Consider the following 21,527-nt stretch of genomic DNA (forward strand, 5'->3'; position numbering starts at 1 on the left):
GCTTAAGATTTTTACTTCATTTGAATCTACACTTTCTTTAACATATAGTGCCACTCCTCCCCCTGCACGGCCTGTTCTGTCCTTCCGATATATTTTGTACCCCGGAATGATTGTGTCCCATTGATTGCTCTCAGTCCACCAGGTTTCTGTGATGCCTATTATATCTATATCCTCCTTTATCACAAGACACTCTAGTTCACCCATCTTATTATTTAGACTTCTGGCATTTGTGTACAAGCACTTTAAAAACTTGTCCCTGTTTATTAGCCTACCTTTTTCTGATGTGCCAGATTCTTTTTTATGTGACTGTTTATCATCTGATCCGGCCCTTACATTATACTTCTCATTCCTCTGCTCCTGACTATAACCTGGAGATTCTCTATCATCAGACTCTCCCCTAAGAGAAGTCTGTGTCCGATCCACACGCTCCTCTGCAGCAGTCGGCTTTCCCCCATCTCCTAGTTTAAAAACTGCTCTACAACCTTTTTAATGTTTAGTGCCAGCAGTCTGGTTCCACTTTGGTTTAGGTGGAGCCCATCTCTCCTGTATAGGCTCCTCCCATCCCAGAAGTTTCCCCAGTTCCTAATGAATGTGAACCCCTCCTCTCTACACCATCGTCTCATCCACGCATTGAGACTCTGAAGCTCTGCCTGCCTACCTGGCCGTGCGCGTGGAACTGGGAGCATTTCTGAAAATGCCACCATAGAGGTCCTGGATTTCAGTCTCTTCCCTAGCAGCCTAAATTTGGCTTCCAGGACATCTCTCCTACCCTTCCCTATGTCATTGGTACCTACTTGGTACCAATATGGTAACGTATTCTAACAATGGGGGACACTGACAATAGACCTGTTCACTGCTTTCCAGAACAAGAAATGTCCATGGTACTGCACCAGAGCAGGGATTGGACGACACTCCATGGGAGATGCTCTCTTCCTTTCATGGGGCAAAGGCCTTCTTTACACCTTTCCTCCATTCCCTCTATTACTGAAAGTCCTATTGAAAGTAAAAATGAGAAAAAGAAAAGATCATACTAATTGCTCCCATTTGGCCCAGACAGATGTGGTATCCTTAGTTGTCACAGCTGACACTGGGTCCACCGATGACTCTTGCAGTCACTCCCTACCATTCCAGTGCTTCATCACCCTCCTAGTGAAATAGTGTTTCCTAATATCCAACCTAGACTTCCCGCACTGCAGCTTGAGACCATTGTGTCGGAGAAAAACTTAGTTCTCACTTTTTGTTTGGGTGCTGCAGAGTCAGATACTTTATTATTTCTTAAGCAATTGCAATAGAGGGAGAGAGTGCCCTAGGACACAGGGTCGCCTCAGTCCCGGACAGGTCTCTCAACAGGTAAACAATTACAGCAAGCATTTATACTTTTGTTACAGACAATAATAAGCAACAGCTGCATTTTGTTTATACATAGGTCATCCTGATATCTTGTTTTTCTCACTTCTAAAGAGATGCCAGTCTACATTTCATATTATCTACACATTCTCTACACAAGGTCTACATTCTTTTCCACTCGCCTCACACAATCCTTGCTTCTACAAATCTCGCGTTATTAGGGTTACAGCTAGCCTGACTCTTGCTAACAGAGACTGTCTTGCATTAAGATCCCCTACAAATCACTGCCAGTTCTTTCTCTACTTCCACAATTGCTTCTTGTCCTGTCATCTGCCACCACTGAGAACAGCCTAGCTCCATCCTCTTTGGAACCCCCCTTCAGGTAGTTGAAGGCTGCTATCAAATCCCCCCTCACTCTTCTCTTCTTCAGACTAAATAAGCCCAGTTCCCTCAGCCTCTCATCGTCAGTCATGTGCCCCAGACCTCTGATCATTTTCATTGCCCTCCACTGGACTCTCTCCAGTTTGTTCACATCCTTTCTTTAGTGGGGGGGAGGGGGCAAAACTGGACGCAGTACTCAAGATGTGGCCTCACCAGTGCCAAATAGAGGGGAATAATCACTTCCCTCGATCTGCTGGCAGTGCTCCTACTAATGCAGCCCAATATGCCGTTAGCCGCCTTGGCAACAAGGGCACACTGTTGGCTCATATCCAGCTTCTCATCCACTGTAATCCTCAGTTCCTTTTCTGCAGAACTGCTGCTTAGCCAGTTGGTCCCCAGCCTGTAGCAGTGCATGGGATTCTTCTTTCCTAAGTGCAGGACTCTGCACTTGTCCTTGTTGAACCTCATCAGATTTCTTTTGGCCCAATCCTCCAATTTGTCTACGTCACTCTGGATCCTATCTCTACCCTCCAGCATATCTACCTCTCCCCCCCAGCTTAGTGTCATCCGCAAACTTGCTGAGGGTTCAATCCATCCCATCATCTAGATCACCCATGACCACTTGTTCTTTAATTCAGCTTTCCATGATTGCCATCACCTCGGCGAGAAGGATAGGGGAGATAGCAGCTCTGATGGCATATCCTCCCTTCACTGAGTTCTTCCCTGACAAAGTTACACTTAGACCACATCCGAAGTTCACTCCCAAGGTGACTTCCACATTTCATATCAACCAACTTATTCAGCTTCCAATCTTTTCTCCCAAATCTCATCAGGATAAAAGGGAAGCCGTTCTCCATATGCTTGATGTGAGGAGAGCCTTGGACTTGTATTTGGACAGGACAAGAGCTTTTAGAAAATCTCAGAGACTCTTCCTCTCCATTGCAGGTAGGCCAAAAGGTACAGTGATTTCAGCTCAAAACTCTCCAAATAGGTCTTGAACTGTATCAAACTCTGTTACCAGATGTGTAATGTAGCACCCCCATCTTCAATATGCATGCACTCTACGAGATTGGTCTCCTCTTCTGTCACCTTCTCCAAGGATATCTCTATATCAGAAATCTGCAGAGCAGCTACCTGGGCATCTGCACATAGCTTTGCAGAACACTATGCAATCCTGGGGACTCTGCTGTATACGCCAGATTCAGTGTCACAATGCTATAACAGACTCAACTCTGAAGCCCCAGCCTCCAGTGGGGGGCACTGCTTATGAGTCACCTACAGTGGAGCACCCATTGGCATACTACTCGATGGAAAAAAAAGTGACACCCTTTGTGCAGTAACGATGGTTCTTTGAGATGCCCCCGTCCTCCCACCATGGGTGTTCCATGACCCACTCTCCTCACCTCCACTTTGGAGTTTTTGTCGTTGACTCTGCCATAGAGAAGGAACTGAGGAGGGTTCACCCGTGCACGTGCTCTGCCACAAGGCTAGTCAGCGAGGGGCAGCACATGCATAGGCTGAATGGACACTACTACTCAAGTTCTCCAATCAGCAGCGCAGGGATGCAGACACACCTACAGTGGAGCACCCATAGAGGGGAACAGCTCGAAGAATCATTGCTACTGCACAAGGTGAGTAACTTCTTCTCTCAGTACTTGCTAGCTAAACTGAAACCTGAAGTAATTAAAGCTAAAGCTTGTTTATACGAGAACAACTGGAAGTACTTACACTTGGAAAAACGTCTAGAGCATTCTCTCTGTTGTAAAGATGGAAAATAAAACAGATACTTAATGCAGCATGTGACATAAAATATTTATGAAGCTTGTGTTGACCTAACAAGTTGAAATGTTCCCTCAATTCTGTATATAATTAAAACAGCAGCACCTTTTAACCCAATAACATTTTTGAAAGGCTCAGTGATGCAGTGTACTTTTTAATTTTTAAGTGATTTCAATAGATTAGGGCTTAACATAGGTTGTCATAGTTTCAAATTTAATTTTATTCAGGTTTATTTTATAAAAGGAAAATATGTTTAAATATCTATTTTTTTTTATATCCAGAGTGGATAAAAATTTGTGTTATGAAAAGAGATTCTCTCGTCAGGTTTGTATTCAGTCTCTAAACCCATGACATCTGTACTTACTGGTATTGCTGGTCTGTGCTCAGTGCGATGCTCCTGCATACTCTGTATAGTTGGGGTCTGTAGTCACAGCTCTGTTACAAACTGCAGTAGGTAGACGATAGCAGGGGTTCTCACACTTTATCATACTATTGAGCATGTCTTAATAAAGAGTGGCTTATGAAACACCTGTGTTATGATCAAACAAAATTCCTGAAGTAATTACAGAACTTAATTAAATGGAAAAGTAAAGGGAAAGGAATTCATGTATTTTAGCAACACAATGTAATAAGTGTAACCTTTCTTGGAGGAAGTTAATCAGTGTCTTCAGTTTCACAGGCACCCCTCCTTGTCTGTTCTGTTCCCTTATTCTGATCTCTAGCCCATGCTTCCCTGTAACTTAGTTCCCTTGTTATTAAGACACATTACCCAACTGCTTTGTTTTATGCTCCTCTAAATGTTCCTCTCCTCCTAGAGAAACTGCCTCCAGTAATTGGCAGTGACTCATTTCCTTTTTTTAATGCCACAGTGGCTCCTAGAGGAGGCAGCTAGACTTTCTCATTATGTATGCCTCTGCTTACAGAGAACTAGATTCTTCTTTCTAGACACTGGAGGCTGTGAGGGAATGTGATAAATAATTATGCCTGGTCACTGACTGACTTAATTAGTTGCCCCAACAGCTCCTCCTCCTCCTTTGTCTTCATTTACAGAGACTTACTGAATATTTGTAAATGCTATAGTTGTTTCCTATCATGAATACCAGCTACTTCCAAAAATACCCAGCTCTGAATAGTAAGGTTGCAAAGTCAAGCATTCAAAAGTAGAAAATGCCAGAATTAAGGTTGCCCATACAGCCTTAATTTGACACCCTTGTGTCTACATGTTATGAAAGAGTTTTAAAAAGCATGGTCACATAGTTGTACCCTCCGACCCCCACAGGATCCCATCTTATTCAGTGCTCAAAAATTAATGTTGGCATTAATCAGGGTTGTATAGTGAATGAGGCTGTTGTCTGTAGGACCCCTGCCTTATTAGTTGAAGAAGCTGGAAAGTGTGTAGTGAATTAGGTAGGGGATTGTTGAAAGAGGAAAAAATGGTCTCTCAGTTAAGGTAATTGGATGTCAACTGGATTCTATCCCTGTCTCTGCCACAGAGTTCCTTTGAGCCACTGGGCAAGTCACTTGAATCACATTTTTACCAGTTATCACTAATTGTGGGCTAGAACATCTGATTTTTAGGTACCTTGCGACCCAGTGGAATCCATAGCTCCGAGTGAGGCACCAAGGCATTCTATACAATTCATGGAAAGAGTTAGGTGCCTAAGAATGGGATCCACAAAAGCCAGCAAGCTGAGCAGGCAGCAGTCCAAGTTAGCCAGTAGGAAATGCCAAGGAGAGGAGGGTGGCCTAAGCTCATCCTCCTCAAAGGGACCTATGCACTTCCCCCAACCAGCACGTAAGCACTTATCTCCACTAGAAATTCAGTCTGAACCCTTCCCTGGGGTTAGATGCCAAAACCCTTTTTCTCAAAAAGCAAGGTGGGGTAGTGTCCCTTTGTTATAACTTTCAGCCCAGTGGTTAGAGTGCTCACCCTGGATTTGGGAGACATTGTTCCATTTCCCCCTCTGCTTGATGTGGCAAATGGATTTGAATTTGTTTCCCACCTCCCAGATGATTGCCCTAACCTCTGAGGCTTGGGGTATTCTGGGACAGGTCTCTCTCACCCTCTTATAGGAGTTGTTCCACTGTTACTGGGCCAGAAAGGGGGTGAGAGACTAGCCTGGTGGTTAGGGCACTCATCTTGGAGATGGCAGACCCTGATTCCAGTCCCCTTGCTCCAATACATATTGAATTGGACCTGTCTCCCATAGCCTGGGTAAATGCCATAACAACTGGCCTGAAAGTTTATAAAAGGGGCAGCACCACCAACTCTCCTCCAGCTGCTTTGTGTGGGCTTAGGTGTGCTCCAGACACTTACTGGAATGAGTCCTGGAGATGCAATAGACCAGGAGCCGGCAGCCTTTCAGAAGTGGTGTACCAAGTCTTCACTTATTCACTTTAACTTAAGGTTTTGCATGCTGGTAATACATTTTAACGTTTTTTAGAAGGTCTCTCTCTACAAGTCTATATTATATAACTAAACTATTGTTGTATGTAAAGTAAACAAGGTTTTCAAAATGTTTAAGAAGCTTAATTTAAAATTAAATTAAAATGCTGATCTTATGCCGCCGGCCTACTCAGCCCACTGCCGGCCTGGGGTTCCATTCACCTAGGCCGGCAGTGGGCTGAGCGGGGCCTGCGGGACCCCGGCTGGCAAGGGGCCGGCTGCCTGGACCCCGGGCCGGCAGCAGGCTGAGCAGGGCTGGTGTCCAGGACCCCAGACTGGGGGTGCAGGTGGGAATGTGGGGGAAGGGGTGCAGGAGCTCCTGTTTGGTGCTCAGGGTGAGAGTGGGGATGTGCGGAGGGGTGCAAGAGTCAGGGCATGGGGTGTAGGGGGGCTGGGTATTTGTGGGGGGTGCAGGAGTCAGAACAGGGGCTGGAGGTGTGTGAGGGGGTGCAGAAGTCAGGGTGTGGGATGGCTGGGTATGTGTGGGGGGTGCAGAATTCAGGGCTGGGGTTGTGGGGGGTGCAGGGCTCAGGACAGAGGGCTGGGGTTGGGGGTGCAGGGCACAGGGCAGAGGGCTGGGTGTGTGGAGAGGGTGCAGGGGTCAGGGCAGAGGGCTGGGGTGTTCGGCTCGTGGGGGTGCTCCCAGCCCCCTGCCATGAGCAGCTCACGGCAGGAGGCTGGAGGGGATATGCCCGATTCCACCCCTTTCCCCAGGCCCTATCTGTCCCCACCTTTTCTCTGCCTCCTCCCCAGAGCAGCGAGCATGCTGCAGCTCCGCTCCCCGCCCCCCTCCCCTCGCAAGGGTGATCAGCTGATCGGTGCAGGGAAGGAGAGGAGGAGGCACAGGAAGGCAGCACGTTGGGGGAAAAAGTGGGGGAGGAGGGAGCTTGGCTTTTAATGAATTCTCTGTCCCTTACTACTTACTAGGAAATGTAAAGAAGTGTAAACAGCTTCTTCAAAAAGCTGTGGAATGCTGTGCGGTTCCACCAGAAATGTTGGAAATTGCTCTACAAAACCTACACTTGCAGAAAAGGCAGTTGCTTTCAGATGAAGAGAAAGAGAACTTCACAGGTTAGTCATTTCAGTATTCTAAAGTTGCAGTTGAGCTTAAGTATTTATTTGCTTTGTTTTTTGAATGATGCAATAATAGTACTAATATAGTTGGAAGGATCTTCTAGAAAATAAAGCACTGGACTGAGATTTGAGACCCGTGTTCAGTTCTTAGTTGGGTCACAGACCTTGGGCAATTGACTTAAGTTACCCAGTGCCTCCATTTCTCAACTGCAAATGGGAAAAATAGTTCCATATCTCATAGGTGTGTTGAGGATAAAATCCATAAATGATTGTGGTTCTTGAATGCTGTTTCTTGGTGAGGGCCATGTAAATACCTAGATAGTCCTTTTATTCTAACATTTAAAAAATTGTAGTGATGTAGTGCCCTTAGTTCTAGTTAAGAAGGCCAAGATGGAATTCCTTGTGTAATGTGTAATATTGTAATAGAATGGCAGAATCAAAGATTCTGCTTAAGAATCCTCTAAGACCAAGTCATCATGATGTTAGATTTTTGGAACCTGCATAGAGATGTGGGGTCTTGACTGTTGGGCAACTGGCAGGTGCATTTTGTTAACTCAAAGCAGGATATAAGAGGGTTGATTGGGAGAATATTATTGGAGAAGGTACTAAGGTTTGGGACATGACACTTCTGCCAGAAATTACTAACAGTTGAGCTTGGGGAAAATGCATAGGCTGAAGAGGTTCCATTCAGTGAAGTTAAACTCTAGGAAAGGGATCAGTCTGGATTACATAGTGTATTTATTCCAGTCAGATTAGGATAGGAATTGCATCTCTTTACAAATACAAATTTGAACCACTTTATCACAAACCCAGGTTTTCTGCTCCCTGAACTCATGTAATTGCTGGCACCACTGAAGTACACACATGGATGTATTTATATTATCACGCCTTACTCTGCTCCCTTATTCCCAGGACCTTGTCCCCAGGAACTGGGTGCTCATTGATAAATATGGTAGGTACTCTACAAAGGCCACTGTGAGAAAACCCAGTCAGCACTCCAGACTTGGTTAATGAACTTTCACTTTATTACTTACTAGTAAACCCTTGAAAGAGCTCATTTACTGTTCATCTAAAAGTGCCCTGTTTACCCTCTCATGCACAGGAAAGCCTTAGTACAGATCCCAGTTCAGATTTCCTTCCCAGAAGCTGCTGGGTCCTGTATCCTTTGGACTTGGTCTCAATGACACCTTCAGATAGCCCAAACTCCTACAGTCTCTGTTGTTTTGAGAGGCCATTCCTGGAACTTCAGGCAGGACCTGGAAAATACCCCTTTCTAGCTGGCAAGCCTCCACTCAGCCTTCCACTGGTCCTCACCAAAGGTTGGAATTTGAATGAACATTCCATGTTGGCTCCTAGCAAACAAATGGGCCTTTACATAGGTTTTGCTACTACTTTGAGTGGTGTCCCTATCGATGCTCCACTGTAGGTGTGTGTGCGCCCCTATGCTGCTGATTGGAGAATTTCAATAGCAGTCCATTCTGCCCATGCACGCATGGCTACTCACCCACCACGAGGCTAGCCAGAAAAGATTTGCCACCAACCCCGGTGGGGGGGATCCCCCCTAACAAGGTTATGCCTGACTCCCCAGGCTTCCAGAAGTGTCTGAGCTGCAAAGAATCCATCCTGGTAACAGACAGACACTCACTAGAACAAGAAATGTCCCCAGTACTATTCCAGAACGAGGATCAGGCATCACTTCTTGGGAGATGCACTTCTCCTTCCCTGGTACGAAGGCCTCCTGTATGCCATTCCCCCATTTCCTCTAATGATGAAGGTCCTGCTGAAGTTAAAGAAGGACAAGACGAACATCATTCTGATTGCCCTAATTGGCCCAAGCAGACGTGGTACCCTTACCTGTCACACCTGACTGTCCACTGATGACCTTTCTGGTCACTCCTCACCTCCTGCCAGAAAACAAGGGATGCACTCTCTATTGCAACATGCAGACCCTGAGACTCAAAGCGAAGCTCCTTTATGGTTCCAGCACATAGAGGCATCTCGCTCTGAGGAGGTAAAAGAGGTGCTATTACACAGTAGAAAGGGCACTAGTCATCACACCTACCTCCAGAAGTGGAAGCCATTTCAGATCTGGTGCTAACCCAGAGGAATCACCCTGCCATGTCTACCCTGCCATTGGTATAGACTACCTATTATCCTTAAAGTTGTCGGGCTGGCTGTAGGTCCATCTAGTGACAATTGCAACCTTTCACCAACAGGCAGAAGGCTTCTCAGTCTTCTATCACCCAACTATGAAGAGATTTCTTAAAGGCATAGCAAACCTCTTCCTGCAACCTAATGTTGTCATTAGCTACGGATGTGATGCTCTGCTCTTGTTCAGTGATAACAGTCGGCTGCGTGCGTGTTCCCTCTGTGTGCTGCTCCAGCTCTGCGCAGATAGCTGACACAGCAAGCCCTGAGAGAACCCCCAAAGACCACAGACTCTAGTAAGGTATGAAGGAAGCCAAGCCAGGTTTATTGTCAAATGAAGCACAGTAATAGTTTCCTATAGACTCTACAGGACATACTACGAATATGTGCCCCCCGGCAATGGACACAGCCCAGTCGGTGGCGGAACACTCCACTGCCCTCTAGGCTGGACAAAGATGCGCACTCCAGGACCTACTTTTATACAGTTACAGGACAGATTACTCATCCCTACTGACGTATTGAGGTACAGCCCCTTGGCTCATTAGGGTGCTGTCTCCCCTTTGATCATTTTGTTCCAGACAAACAGATCTATCTGTCATGCTGACCTGTCTTTAAGGTGCACCTGTCTGTTCCTTGTTATGTCTGTGGAGTGTCCTGATGTCATTTTGGCACAAGTTCCTCTTCTCGCCACTTCTGTGAGTGAGGCCTGCCTCTGGCTCACAGCCCAACTTTTGCTTAGCAGTGCCTGGAAGTACTTTGGTTCAGGCTTCAGGCCTCACACTGGCCTCTGACACAAGAGGTTATGTTTCAGGGCCTCATCTTACTACACCTAGGGCCCCCCACTCCTCCACACTTCTCAATGGGAACTCTATCTAGTTTTAAAAGGGCTGACTAGAACACCGTTTGAACTTATGGCCACTTGCTCCCTAACTCACCTCTCCATGGAGACTGTGTTCCTCATCTCCATCGCTTCAGCCAGAAGGATAGGGTAAATAGTGGCACTGATGGCTCATTCCCCTTTCACGGTATTCTTCCCGGACAAGGTCACACTTGGACCACATCTGAAGTTCACTGCTAAAGTGTCTTCTGCCTCTCACATGAACTAACTCATTCAACTTCCAGTGTTTTATCCTAAATCTCACATGGATAACAGAGGCCATCCTCCATATGCTTGATGTGAGAAGGGCCTTGGCTTTCTACTTGGACAGAACAAAGGCCTTTAGAAAATCCTCAAGACTTTCTCCCCCTTGTGAATAGATTAAAAGGTGCAGCTATTTCAGCTCAGTGACTCTCCAAGTGGGTCTCTGGCTGCATCAAGCTCTGCTAACAACTGTGAAGAAACATCTCCATCATCAATACGTATTCACTCCACGAGGTCAGTCGCCTTATCCATTGTCTTCTCCAAGGGTATCCCTATATCGGAGATCTGCAGAGAAGCTACCTGGGCATTTGCTCATACCTTTGCTGAACACTATGCCATCTTGGGGATTCTGCTATAGACACCCAATTTGGTACCATCGTGCTGTCATCCATATTAAACACGACTCCGAAGTTCCAGCCTCCAGTCATAGGTACTGCTCGGGAGTTACCTACAGTGGAGCCCCATAGGGATGCTACTCAAAGAAGTAGTTACTCACCTTGTGCAGTAATGACGGTTCTTCTTCGAGTGATTGCTCCTATGCATTCCATTTAGGTGTGCGCGCCGCGCGTGCACGGCTCTCCGGAACATTTTTACCCTAGCAACTCCGGCGGGCCGGCTGGGCGCCCCCTGGAGTGGCGCCGCTATGGCGCTGGATATATACCCCAGCCGGCCCGTCCGCTCCTCAGTTCCTTCTTACCGCCCGTGACGGCCAGTTGGAACAGTGGAGTGCTCCCTTACCTCCACAGCCCTAGCGTTTCTCCATCTCTTCCTTTATATATAGTTCATTACTTAGTTGAGTAGTTAGTATAGTTGTATAGTTAGACAAGTTTAGTAGTTAATAGGGTAAGTAGGGAATTAGAGGGGTTAGCCCCTCTTCTTCCACTCCCGGTGCGGGCTTATGCCCGGGGCACCGGGATTCAAGCCCTGCGCGGCTTGCCAGCGGCACATGCCGGTGAGTGACCCACACGACTCCTGCCTTCGCTGCCTCGGGGAGTCACACAGGACTGACAAGTGCCCGATCTGCGTGGCCTTCAAACCCCGAATGAGGAAGGAGCGGGACTCTCGCCTCAAACAACTGCTGATGGAGGCTTCGCTCCAGCCTCCGGCGCCAACTCCACCGGCGCCGAAGCCTTCCTCGGCGAGCAGCGCACCGGCAGCACCGAGCCGCTCCGGTGCCGAGGGCCCTCGACACCCGGCACCGACGTCCCGGCGCAGCTCCCTCTCCCCAGGAAGGAAGCATAAGGCGCCGAAGACGGTCTCTGCAAAGCATCCGCAGAGACCGTTAGTCCAGCCGCCCCCGACACAAACGGTTCAGGCTCAGGCAGTGCACGGTACCGGCGCCGCAAGGGCCGTCGAGTCCGGCACCACCCAGCTCCCCGGTACCCACCGAGGATGAGCTGCGGATCCCGTCCACGCCTGAGGCGTTTGCGACGGCGAGGGAGCTAATCGAGCTCGCGGAAGCTCAAAGCCTCCGGCCCCCGGCGCCGCCGGTGCGGGCGCTTAAGTCAGTGGGCAAACCGCTGATAATGCGGCCTCCTTCCCCTGACGAGCGAGACGGTCGGCGCTCCAGGATTCGGTCTCGAACCCGGTCCCACTCTCGGAGACGGTCGCCGCCGCGCCGATCCCGGTCCGAAAGACGATCAACATCGCGACGCCGTTCCCCGTCTCGGCACCGGTCGCAGTCCCGGCACCGCTCTCAATCGCGGTACCGGTCGCACTCCCGGCAACGGTCCCGGTCACCGAGTCACCGGCACCGCAAGAGGTCCGGTTCCAAAGACCGCTTTCGGCACCGAAACTCCCGGAGCCACTCACGCCGCCGCCGCTCGCGGTCGAGGTCGACCTCCCGGCACCGCCGGTCGAGGTCGACCTCCCGGCACCGCCGGTCGAGGTCGACCTCCCGGTACCACGCCACACGCAGGTCCCGCTCCCCGATTAGGTCACGCGATGACCGATACCGACCTTCGACACCGGCTAGGCACTTGACGCCGGCATCGGTCGCACGCTCGGGGATCGCCTCAGCTCCTCCCTGGCCCTCTCGTGAGCCCTCCATCGCTTCCCCTGAGGGCAGTGCAGTGGACTTCAGGGCAGAGTCTCAAGGACGGGACCATGGACCCCAACAGTGGGGATTTTGGGTTCCCTGGGCCCAACACGAACGAGGGCCTCCCCTTCCGCCGAGGCAGGCGGGTACGGAGCGTTCGGTGCCGGAGGCCACAGTCAGCAGGCCCCCCCCATCTCCAACGGGAAAGACCAACTCGCCTCAAGGCCCGGCGTTGGGGCAGGAGGCCGTGGCGGCTGATCGCCCAAGGGCAGAGCAGACATCTGACGAGGTGCTGCCAGGCCGCTCCTCGTCCTCCTCACCCGACGAGGCGGTGGCGGGGGCATCACTATCCGAACCCCCGCCTATTGACCTAAAGGCACACCAGGACCTTCTCCGCCGTGTGGCAAAACCTGCCCATTGAGGAGGTCCCAGAGGACGATGACCCAGTAACTGATGTCGTGGAAGCGGAGGCCCCCGTGAGAGTGGCACTGCCCTTTATCCGCACGATACAGCGGAATAATGCTACAATCTGGCAGTCGCCTTCCTCAGTCCCCCCCACGGCGCGAGGGGTGGAGAGGAAATATTCCGTCCCGCCCAAAGGGTACGAGTACTTGTACGTGCACCCAACCCCGGACTCTCTGGTGGTCCAATCGGTGAACGACCGGGAGAGGCACGGGCAGCCGGCCGCTGCGCCAAAATCTAAGGAGTCGCGGCGCATAGACCTGTTGGGGCGAAAGATCTATTCAGCGGGTGGCCTTCAGCTCCGCATAGCGAACCAAATGGCGCTCCTTTCCCGGTACACTTTTAACATCTTGGGGTGCCTGGGTAAATTTTCGGAGCTGACCCCACAAGACTCCCGCTGGGAATTCTCGGCGCTCCTAGACGAGGGCAGGACGGCCTCCCGGACCTTAATTCGAGCAGCCTTGGACTCCGCTGACTCAGGAGCCAGAACTATGGCTTCCGGGATAACCATGCGGCGCATTGCGTGGCTGCAATCCTCCACCTTGCCGCCGGAGGTGCAATACACCCTCCAGGACCTCCCCTTCGATACACAGGGTCTCTTCTCAGAGAAGACGGACTCGAGAATTCAGACCCTGAAGGATGGGAGGATTGCTATTCGAACTTTGGGCATGCACACGCCGGCCACCCAGAGACGTCCGTTCCGGCAGCAGCCCTACTGGCCCTTCACCCAGGCCAGGTCTAGGCCATTTAACAATCGCCGGACGGCCCCCTACCGCCGCAGGCCGTCGGGGGGTAGGCGTAACCAGACCCAGGGCCCCTGCAAGGCCCCTCAAGGCCCAAAACCGGCCTTTTGATGGGACGCCCGAGGACGGCCCACCACTCTCCCCCCAGGATCCATCCCTATTATTTTCAAATCGCCTTTCCCGCTTCCTCCAGGCATGGTGCTCCATAACATCGGACAGCTGGGTCCTCAACACCGTCCAGCACGGCTACCGCCTGCAGTTTGTTTCGCCCCCTCCCTCCCACCCACCTTCCCCGTCCCTCTTCAGGGACCCCTCTCACGAGCAAGTCCTCTTACAGGAGGTCGAGACTCTGTTGAGCGTGGGTGCTATAGAGGAGGTGCCTCGCAGCAGGCGGGGCAGGGGATTCTATTCCAGATACTTTCTCATCCCCAAGGCGAAAGGAGGCCTTCGTCCCATATTAGACCTCCGGGAGCTCAACAGACACCTGTGCAAGCTCAGGTTTCGTATGGTGACCTTGGGGACCATTATTCCTTCCTTGGATCCGGGAGACTGGTTTGCCGCCCTCGACATGAAGGATGCATACTTTCATGTGGCAATTTACCCCCCCCCACAGATGCTACCTGCGCTTCGTGGTCAACGACGCTCACTACCAGTTTGCGGTGCTACCCTTCGGTCTCTCCACCGCACCGAGAATGTTCACCAAGTGTATGGCGGTCGTGGCCGCAGCCCTCCGCCGTCGTCGAATACATGTGTACCCGTATCTCGACGACTGGCTGATTCGCGGTCGGTACCAAGAACTGGTAGCGGCTCAGGTGACCGAAATACTGTATCTGTTCCGTTCACTAGGCCTGCTTATCAATGCCGAGAAGTCCAGCTTAATTCCAGCACAAAGGGTGGAGTTCATAGGAGCGGTCCTCGACTCCAATTTAGCCAGAGCCTGCCTCCCTCGTCCTCGGCACGAGACGATGGTCTCGTTCATACGGGCACTGCAGCCCTTCCCTACAACGATGGTGCGATCCTGCCTGCGCCTACTGGGTCACATGGCAGCGTGCACGTTTGTGACCGCGCACGCAAGGCTGCGACTTCGCCCGTTCCAAATGTGGCTGGCATCGGTGTACCGCCCCCATCGCGACCCCATAGACATGGTGGTGACGGTTACAAAGCCCACTCTCCAGACGCTCACCTGGTGGCTGGATCCGGGGATTGTCTGCGCAGGGGTCCCGTTCCGCCCTCCTCGCCCGTCTGTCACCCTGACCACAGACGCCTCGGCGCTTGGATGGGGTGCTCACATAGGAGACCTGCATACCCAGGGTCTCTGGTCAGCCCGGGAGCTCTCCCTCCACATCAACGTCCGGGAGCTGAGAGCGATCCGCTTGGCGTGTCTCGCCTTTCGGGCCCACCTCCAGGACCGCTATGTAGCGGTGTACACAGACAACACCACAGCAATGTTCTATGTGAACAAGCAGGGCGGAGCCCGATCCTCCCCGCTTTGCAAGGAAGCGATGCTCCTATGGGATCTTTGCGTGACCCACTCGATTCGCCTAGAAGCGTTTTTTCTGCCAGGGGTGCAGAACACGTTGGCCAACCATCTCAGCAGGTCCTTCGCCTCCCACGAGTGGTCCCTTCACCCAGATGTGGCTTACACAATCTTCCAGAGGTGGGGGTTTCCCCAGATAGACCTGTTTGCCTCCAGGGCCAACAGGAAGTGCCACAGGTTCTGCTCGTACCAGGGTCAAGCTCCGGGCTCCCTCTCAGATGCGTTCCTCCTGGCATGGACAGATCCCCTCCTCTACGCGTTCCCCCCGTTTCCGCTCGTACACCGGGTGTTACTCAAGCTTCGGAGGGACAGGGCCCACGTAATACTCGTCGCTCCGGCCTGGCCGAGACAGCACTGGTACACCCTGCTGCTCGAGTTATCCGTTCGGGATCCCATTCCCCTTCCGTTATGGCCGGACCTCATCCCTCAGGACCTCGGCAGGCTTTGTCACCCGAACCAGCAGTCGCTGCATCTTACAGCTTGGTTCCTGAGTGGTTGACCAACGCAGAAAGGGGTTGTTCGTTGGCGGTGCAACAAGTACTGCTCGAAAGTAGAAAGCCTTCAATGCGCTCTACCTACCTCGTGAAGTGGAAACGCTTCGCGATCTGGTGCGACCAACGAGGTCTTAACCCATTCTTGGTCCCCATCCCGACCATCCTCGACTACCTCTGGTACCTGAAAGGTCAAGGTCTCGCGATCTCTTCCCTGAAGGTGCACTTGGCGGCTCTGTCGGCCTTTCGGCCCGCCATAGGAGGCCGGTCCGTCTTCTCTAACCCGATGGTTGCCCGCTTCCTTAAAGGTCTAGACCGTCTGTACCCGCCAGTACGTCATCCTACTCCAACTTGGGATTTAAACCTGGTTCTGGCTCAGATGATGAGACCACCCTTCGAGCCCCTGGCCACGTGCTCTCTGCTTCATCTCACCTGGAAGACGGCCTTCCTCGTGGCAATCACATCCGCCAGACGAGTCTCGGAACTCCGCGCCCTGACGGCCGGTCCCCCGTATACCGTCTTCCATGGGGACAAGGTGCAGCTTCGACCGCACCCGGCCTTCCTCCCCAAGGTGGTGTCGGCCTTCCACCTCAACCAAGAGATCTTCCTCCCGGTCTTCTTCCCGAAGCCGCACGCCTCACCTCGTGAGCAGCAGCTCCACACCCTGGACGTCCGCAGGGCCCTCGCTTTTTACATCGACCGGACGAAGCCCTTCCGGTGTTCGACCCAGCTATTTGTGGCGATTGCCGATCGCATGAAAGGCGAGCCGGTCTCCTCGCAGCGGATTTCATCCTGGGTGACGTCATGTATACGAACGTCCTACGAGCTTGCTCGTGTCCCCCCATGCCGACTCACCGCACACTCGACGAGGGCGCACGCCTCGTCGGCCGCCTTCCTGGCCCATGTCCCCATCCAGGACATCTGTAGAGCGGCCACCTGGTCTTCTGTACACACCTTCGCTTCCCACTACCCGTTGGTGCAACAGTCTCGAGACGATGCGGCCTTCGGCTCAGCAGTCCTACACTCGGCCACGTCTCACTCCGACCCCACCGCCTAGGTAAGGCTTGGGAATCACCTAAACGGAATGCATAGGAGCAATCACTCGAAGAAGAAAAGACGGTTACTCACCGTAGTAACTGTTGTTCTTCGAGATGTGTTGCTCCTATCCATTCCAGACCCGCCCTCCTTCCCCACTGTCGGAGTAGCCGGCAAGAAGGAACTGAGGAGCGGACGGGCCGGCTGGGGTATATATCCAGCGCCATAGCGGCGCCACTCCAGGGGGCGCCCAGCCGGCCCGCCGGAGTTGCTAGGGTAAAAATGTTCCGGAGAGCCGTTCACGCGCAGCGCGCACACCTGATTGGAATGGATAGGAGCAACACATCTCGAAGAACAACAGTTACTACGGTGAGTAACCGTCTTTTCTTCAAGATGTGTGTCGCTATAGGTGCCCCACGACCCACCCTCCTTCCCTCTACTTCGGCGTATCGCTAATGGACTCTGCGGTAGAGAAGGAACTGGAAGGGAAATGCCCTTGCATGCTGGCTAGTCTTGTGGTGGGCGAGGAGCTGCGCATGTGGGAGGGACTGCTATTGAAGTTCTCCGATCGGCAGCGCATGCACACCTACAGTGGAGCACCCATGGGGACATACATCTCAAAGAGCCATTATTACTGCACAAGGAGAGTAACAACTTCTTCCCACAATCCTGTTACCCGCACACTCTAGGGGCACCCACCTTTACCCATTTCCTAGAGCCCAAGGCGTAACCCTCTTACTTTAGGCACCCATTATTACCCCATTTCTATGGCTCAGGGCATAACCTTACACTCTGGGGTACCCACCTTTACTCTGTTCAAAGGGCTAAAGGCATAACCCTACACTCTGCGGGTTTGTGGGGTCTTTTACCAGTGAAAGAGCCTTACACAGTAATATTCTTAACCTCTGTTTATTAAGAGTTACCAAAACAGAATGCACATGCTAAGCATACAGTGCTCCTCACTCCCAATAAGACAGATGGACCTTTTCCTGATGGCCAGTCAGGATCAGGTCATCTGGGGACTCCAGCTTCTGCACGGATGTTTTTGGCTGGGTGTTGAGGTCTGGCAGCTCTGATCTTGGGGTTATGTCCTGGAGTTGGTTCCAGAGAACTTTCTTTTGGACCCCAGTTTATATAGTGAAACTTCAGTCCTTCTTAGCTATACCATAACCATTAATTTTAAACTACAAAACAGTATTTTTCACCAATCTTAGCCCACTATGAAACAATTCTTTAACCAACCATACCCCACCACCATTGTTGATTTACACCTAGCAAAATTTGTTATGTAACAGACAGAAACCATACAGATAAACAATAGAGAAGTGAGAACCATAAAAGCAAACAATAAGCAACTGTTGATAAGTGATGCCTTGCCAGACAGAATGCTATCAAACAAAGTTTTCTTTAAACATCTTAAAAGATTCCTTGCTTATCTGACAATGGTGGGTACTATTAGGAGGGGCACCTTCTTAACAGCAGGATATTACATTGTTTTGATATAATTTAGAAGGAATGTGAGGATGTGACTTTCTGCTTCTTGGCTCATGGCTCTCCTAATTTAGCTGCAGAAAAGAGCCTCAGACCTTACAACCCCATATGTGTCGAGAAAATCAAGTATACTCTGATATTCCATAAAAGGTAATTTATGGTAGTGTGTTATGGAATATAGCGATTTTGATTTCTCAAGCTCTCTGTTTCTCCAGTGGAATTTTCAGAAACCACTTTCGTAAGTCTGAATATTTTGGAGTGGTGTACAGCAGCAAAGTACTAGTACTTTAAGTTTTGACCTGCACGTATATGTCTATATCCCTTGGAAGAGATATGTCTATCACTTCAGTTTCAGTAGAGCCTCTTCAGACTGCAGTGGACTACAGACAATGACAGTATTCCACCCTTATTAACACAAATATTCTTTGGGTTATTGCACATATGCATTTGGGATGTGTGCGCCTCACACACAGTCATAAATTTTCCCCTCAATGGTATTCATCGGGGTGGTTTGAGTGTCCTCTGCTGCGTGCTGCTGAGCACTAGCATAAAGGGAGCCAGCCAGTTTCTTCTTACCACCAGTGACTGTTGGAATTGCTTGACTTGCTTTTGCAAATGCTCCGTGTACTCTTTCTTGATTTTTATTGTAAATAGTTTCTATAGTAGTATTACAGTTATTACTTCGTTATTAGTGTTGTTAGATCAGCTTTTACTCAACTTGATGGTTTCATCCGATACTTGGTATTGAGGGATGCCTCGGTCTCTGGGCTTCAAGCCCCGAGTTTCCTGCATTAAGCCAATGCCAGTGAGCTGCCTGAACTCAAGCTGCTAGAAGGGTTTGCAGGAAGCTCATATTCGGGATTGTTGCTAGATCTTCAGATTTTAAGCCCAGCACAGAAATGGATTGTGAAGCCAGGCTGAAGTATTTACTCATGGAGGTGTCCTTGAGACCTTTGTCAGAGCCAGGGTGGTCAGACTTGGCACCATGTGCCTCTGCTTCAATGGGGAGCACACTGTTCGGTGGGGAGCACAGCGTTATCAGAACCCAAAGCAGTGATAACTTAACTGTTTTTCTCCAGGAGGTGCCAGGAGTAAATCAGTGGGGAACACAGTTCTTCCTTCTGATATATGAGTGATACAAACCAGAGTGCTTTTACCTAAAACTACTTTTTATTAGATCTTAAGCACACATACACATATATGCTGTTACAGTAGGTTCAGAGCAGCATCTTCTTCTCTGGATGTCAGATGTTCCCTAGCATGCTATATTTAGAGGACCAAACCATTCCATAGATCCACTCAACTCTTCATAGCAATAGTTGATAGGATAAAAGGTCTACCCATCTCAGCTCAGAGAATCTCCTCCTGGATCATTTAGTGCATTTGCACATGCTTCGAACAGGCGGGTGTTCTACTGCCAGCTATACTGACTGCCCATTCCACGGGGTCTAAGCTTAATCAGCGGCATTTCTGGCCCAAGTCTCTATACAGGAAATCTGAAGAGCAACAACTTGGTTGTCAGTGCATAAGTTTTCTGCCAACTAGGCCGTTACAAGCCAGGGACGACGCCGGTTTTGGTCAAGCTGTTTTGCAATCATCATGTCCATGAACTCTGACCCCCCTCCTATGCTAAAGTAATAGGTAATAATTGGAGATATACCAATCTCCTAGAACTGGAAGGGACCTCGAAAGGTCATCGAGTCCAGCCCCCTGCCTTCACTAGCAGGACCAATTTTTGCCCCAGATCCCTAAGTGGCCTCCTCAAGGGATTGAACTCTCAACCCTGGGATTAGCAGGCCAATGCTCAAATCACTGAGCTATCCATGGGAGCAGCAACTGCTTGGGAGTCACCTACAACGGAATGAACATACGCAAGCACTCAAAATAAAAACGGTTGCTAACCTATCTGTAACTGTTGTTCTTTGAGATCTGTTGAACGTGTCCATTCCACCACTCGCACTGCTACCCTTCTTTGGAGTTAGCCAGAAAGAAAGAACTGAGGGGGTGCAGGTCGGCCAGGCCTTTTACACTGGCACTATGAGTGCACGGCACCAGAGGGTGCCAGAGTGGACCCCATAGATACCACTGGAGAAAAAAGTTCCAGCAACTGTGCTTGAGGCGGACGCGCACACACACACGGACAACAGAATGGACATGTGCAACATATCTTGAAGAACACAGTTACAGAGAGGCTAGTAACTGTTTTTTTCCTTCAGCAACTAACTTATTCATTGATGTGCATTAAAATCCTACAGTTAATGCAAGCTTTGGGCAGTTTAATGGTTTGAAATATGTTACATATTTCATTGGTAGTCACTGAATAATTCAAACTACTTAACTTATTTATAGTATCAAGCACACAAGAATCCGGACCACAAAACATGGCTGGAAATCTCCGGAGTAGGAAAAAAAGTGATTCTGGTGAAATTTCTGCTAATGCCCCCAGATCTTCTCTTGGGTAACAACTTAAATTCTTATATTTTATTCAAGGTTTTGTGTTTTGTTTTTTTTTAACTGCTGAGATAACTGCAGTGTATTTTCTCATTTTTTAGGGAGAACAACAACTCTTCACAGGAGTTTGATGCAGTCCGGGTTGGACGCAATCCCTTAAAGCAATTAAACAAATTTAACCAGGTGGAAGCTTTTCGAATGCTCACTTCTCTCTCTCCGGCCCCCTCCCTCCCCCCACCCCGCCCCTGTTTTTCAGATTTGATAACTTTCAATTTGTTTAAATGTTTAGGTGTGCCCATTTGGGAGAGTTCCTGTTAAATTAGTAACTGATGCTGTAGATACTGTGAAGAAGATGGATGTTCCACTTACAACTAGTGTTACAAAGAGGTACAGCTAGTTATATTAATCTTGATGCAAAACAATAGATTTTAATCCGTCTACTCTTCTTTAAAGATATTGTGGGGCAGTAGAAGTGACAACTGTTTTCAGGACATGGACAACTTAGTTGGTCATAACTGCCAACGATGATTATTGGCAAAAAAACAAACAAACCCAAAAAGCTATTGTATTACCATAGGTGAGAATACATGATGCACTAACTTTTTCAAATGACCACTCAAGTCAAATCTTTGTACAGGAGTATAGGTAGGCTTGGAAGGATTAAATTTTTATTGGTAAATGTTAGTAAACATCAATTTCACCATGTGCATGCAAACTAAGGAAAAGATATTTCCATAGATAATTATAGAAATGTACAGATAGGTAAAGTAAGAAAAATGCTGCTTGAAAACTTAGAGTTTACGTATATTTACTTTGTGTATGTTGACAATTGTTGTTTTAATAGTTATAAAGCTTTAACGTTTTGAATTTGTGCCTATCATTAAATAATTGTTTGATCCCCTCCTCTAATTTCCTGTAACTGTGGAAAAATTAAATAGATAAAAATCTGAAAAAGCTTAAGAA

At 49.6% G+C, this 21,527-nt stretch overlaps 1 protein-coding gene across 2 annotated transcripts in view; it reads left to right on the forward strand.

Moving 5' to 3' along the window:
- The window catches only part of TTK (TTK protein kinase), a 128,737-nt gene that overhangs the window by 42,844 nt on the left and 64,366 nt on the right, over nt 1-21,527 (forward strand). For both annotated transcript variants that reach the window (XM_045011898.1, XM_045011899.1), the window contains 4 exons: nt 6,881-7,024; nt 20,463-20,571; nt 20,666-20,747; nt 20,854-20,951. In XM_045011898.1, coding sequence (XP_044867833.1) covers nt 6,881-7,024; nt 20,463-20,571; nt 20,666-20,747; nt 20,854-20,951 — 433 coding nt within the window. The remainder of the gene's footprint in view (nt 1-6,880; nt 7,025-20,462; nt 20,572-20,665; nt 20,748-20,853; nt 20,952-21,527) is intronic.

Source organism: Mauremys mutica, chromosome 3 (assembly GCF_020497125.1).
Source record: "Mauremys mutica isolate MM-2020 ecotype Southern chromosome 3, ASM2049712v1, whole genome shotgun sequence".
Classification (NCBI taxonomy): domain Eukaryota; kingdom Metazoa; phylum Chordata; order Testudines; family Geoemydidae; genus Mauremys; species Mauremys mutica.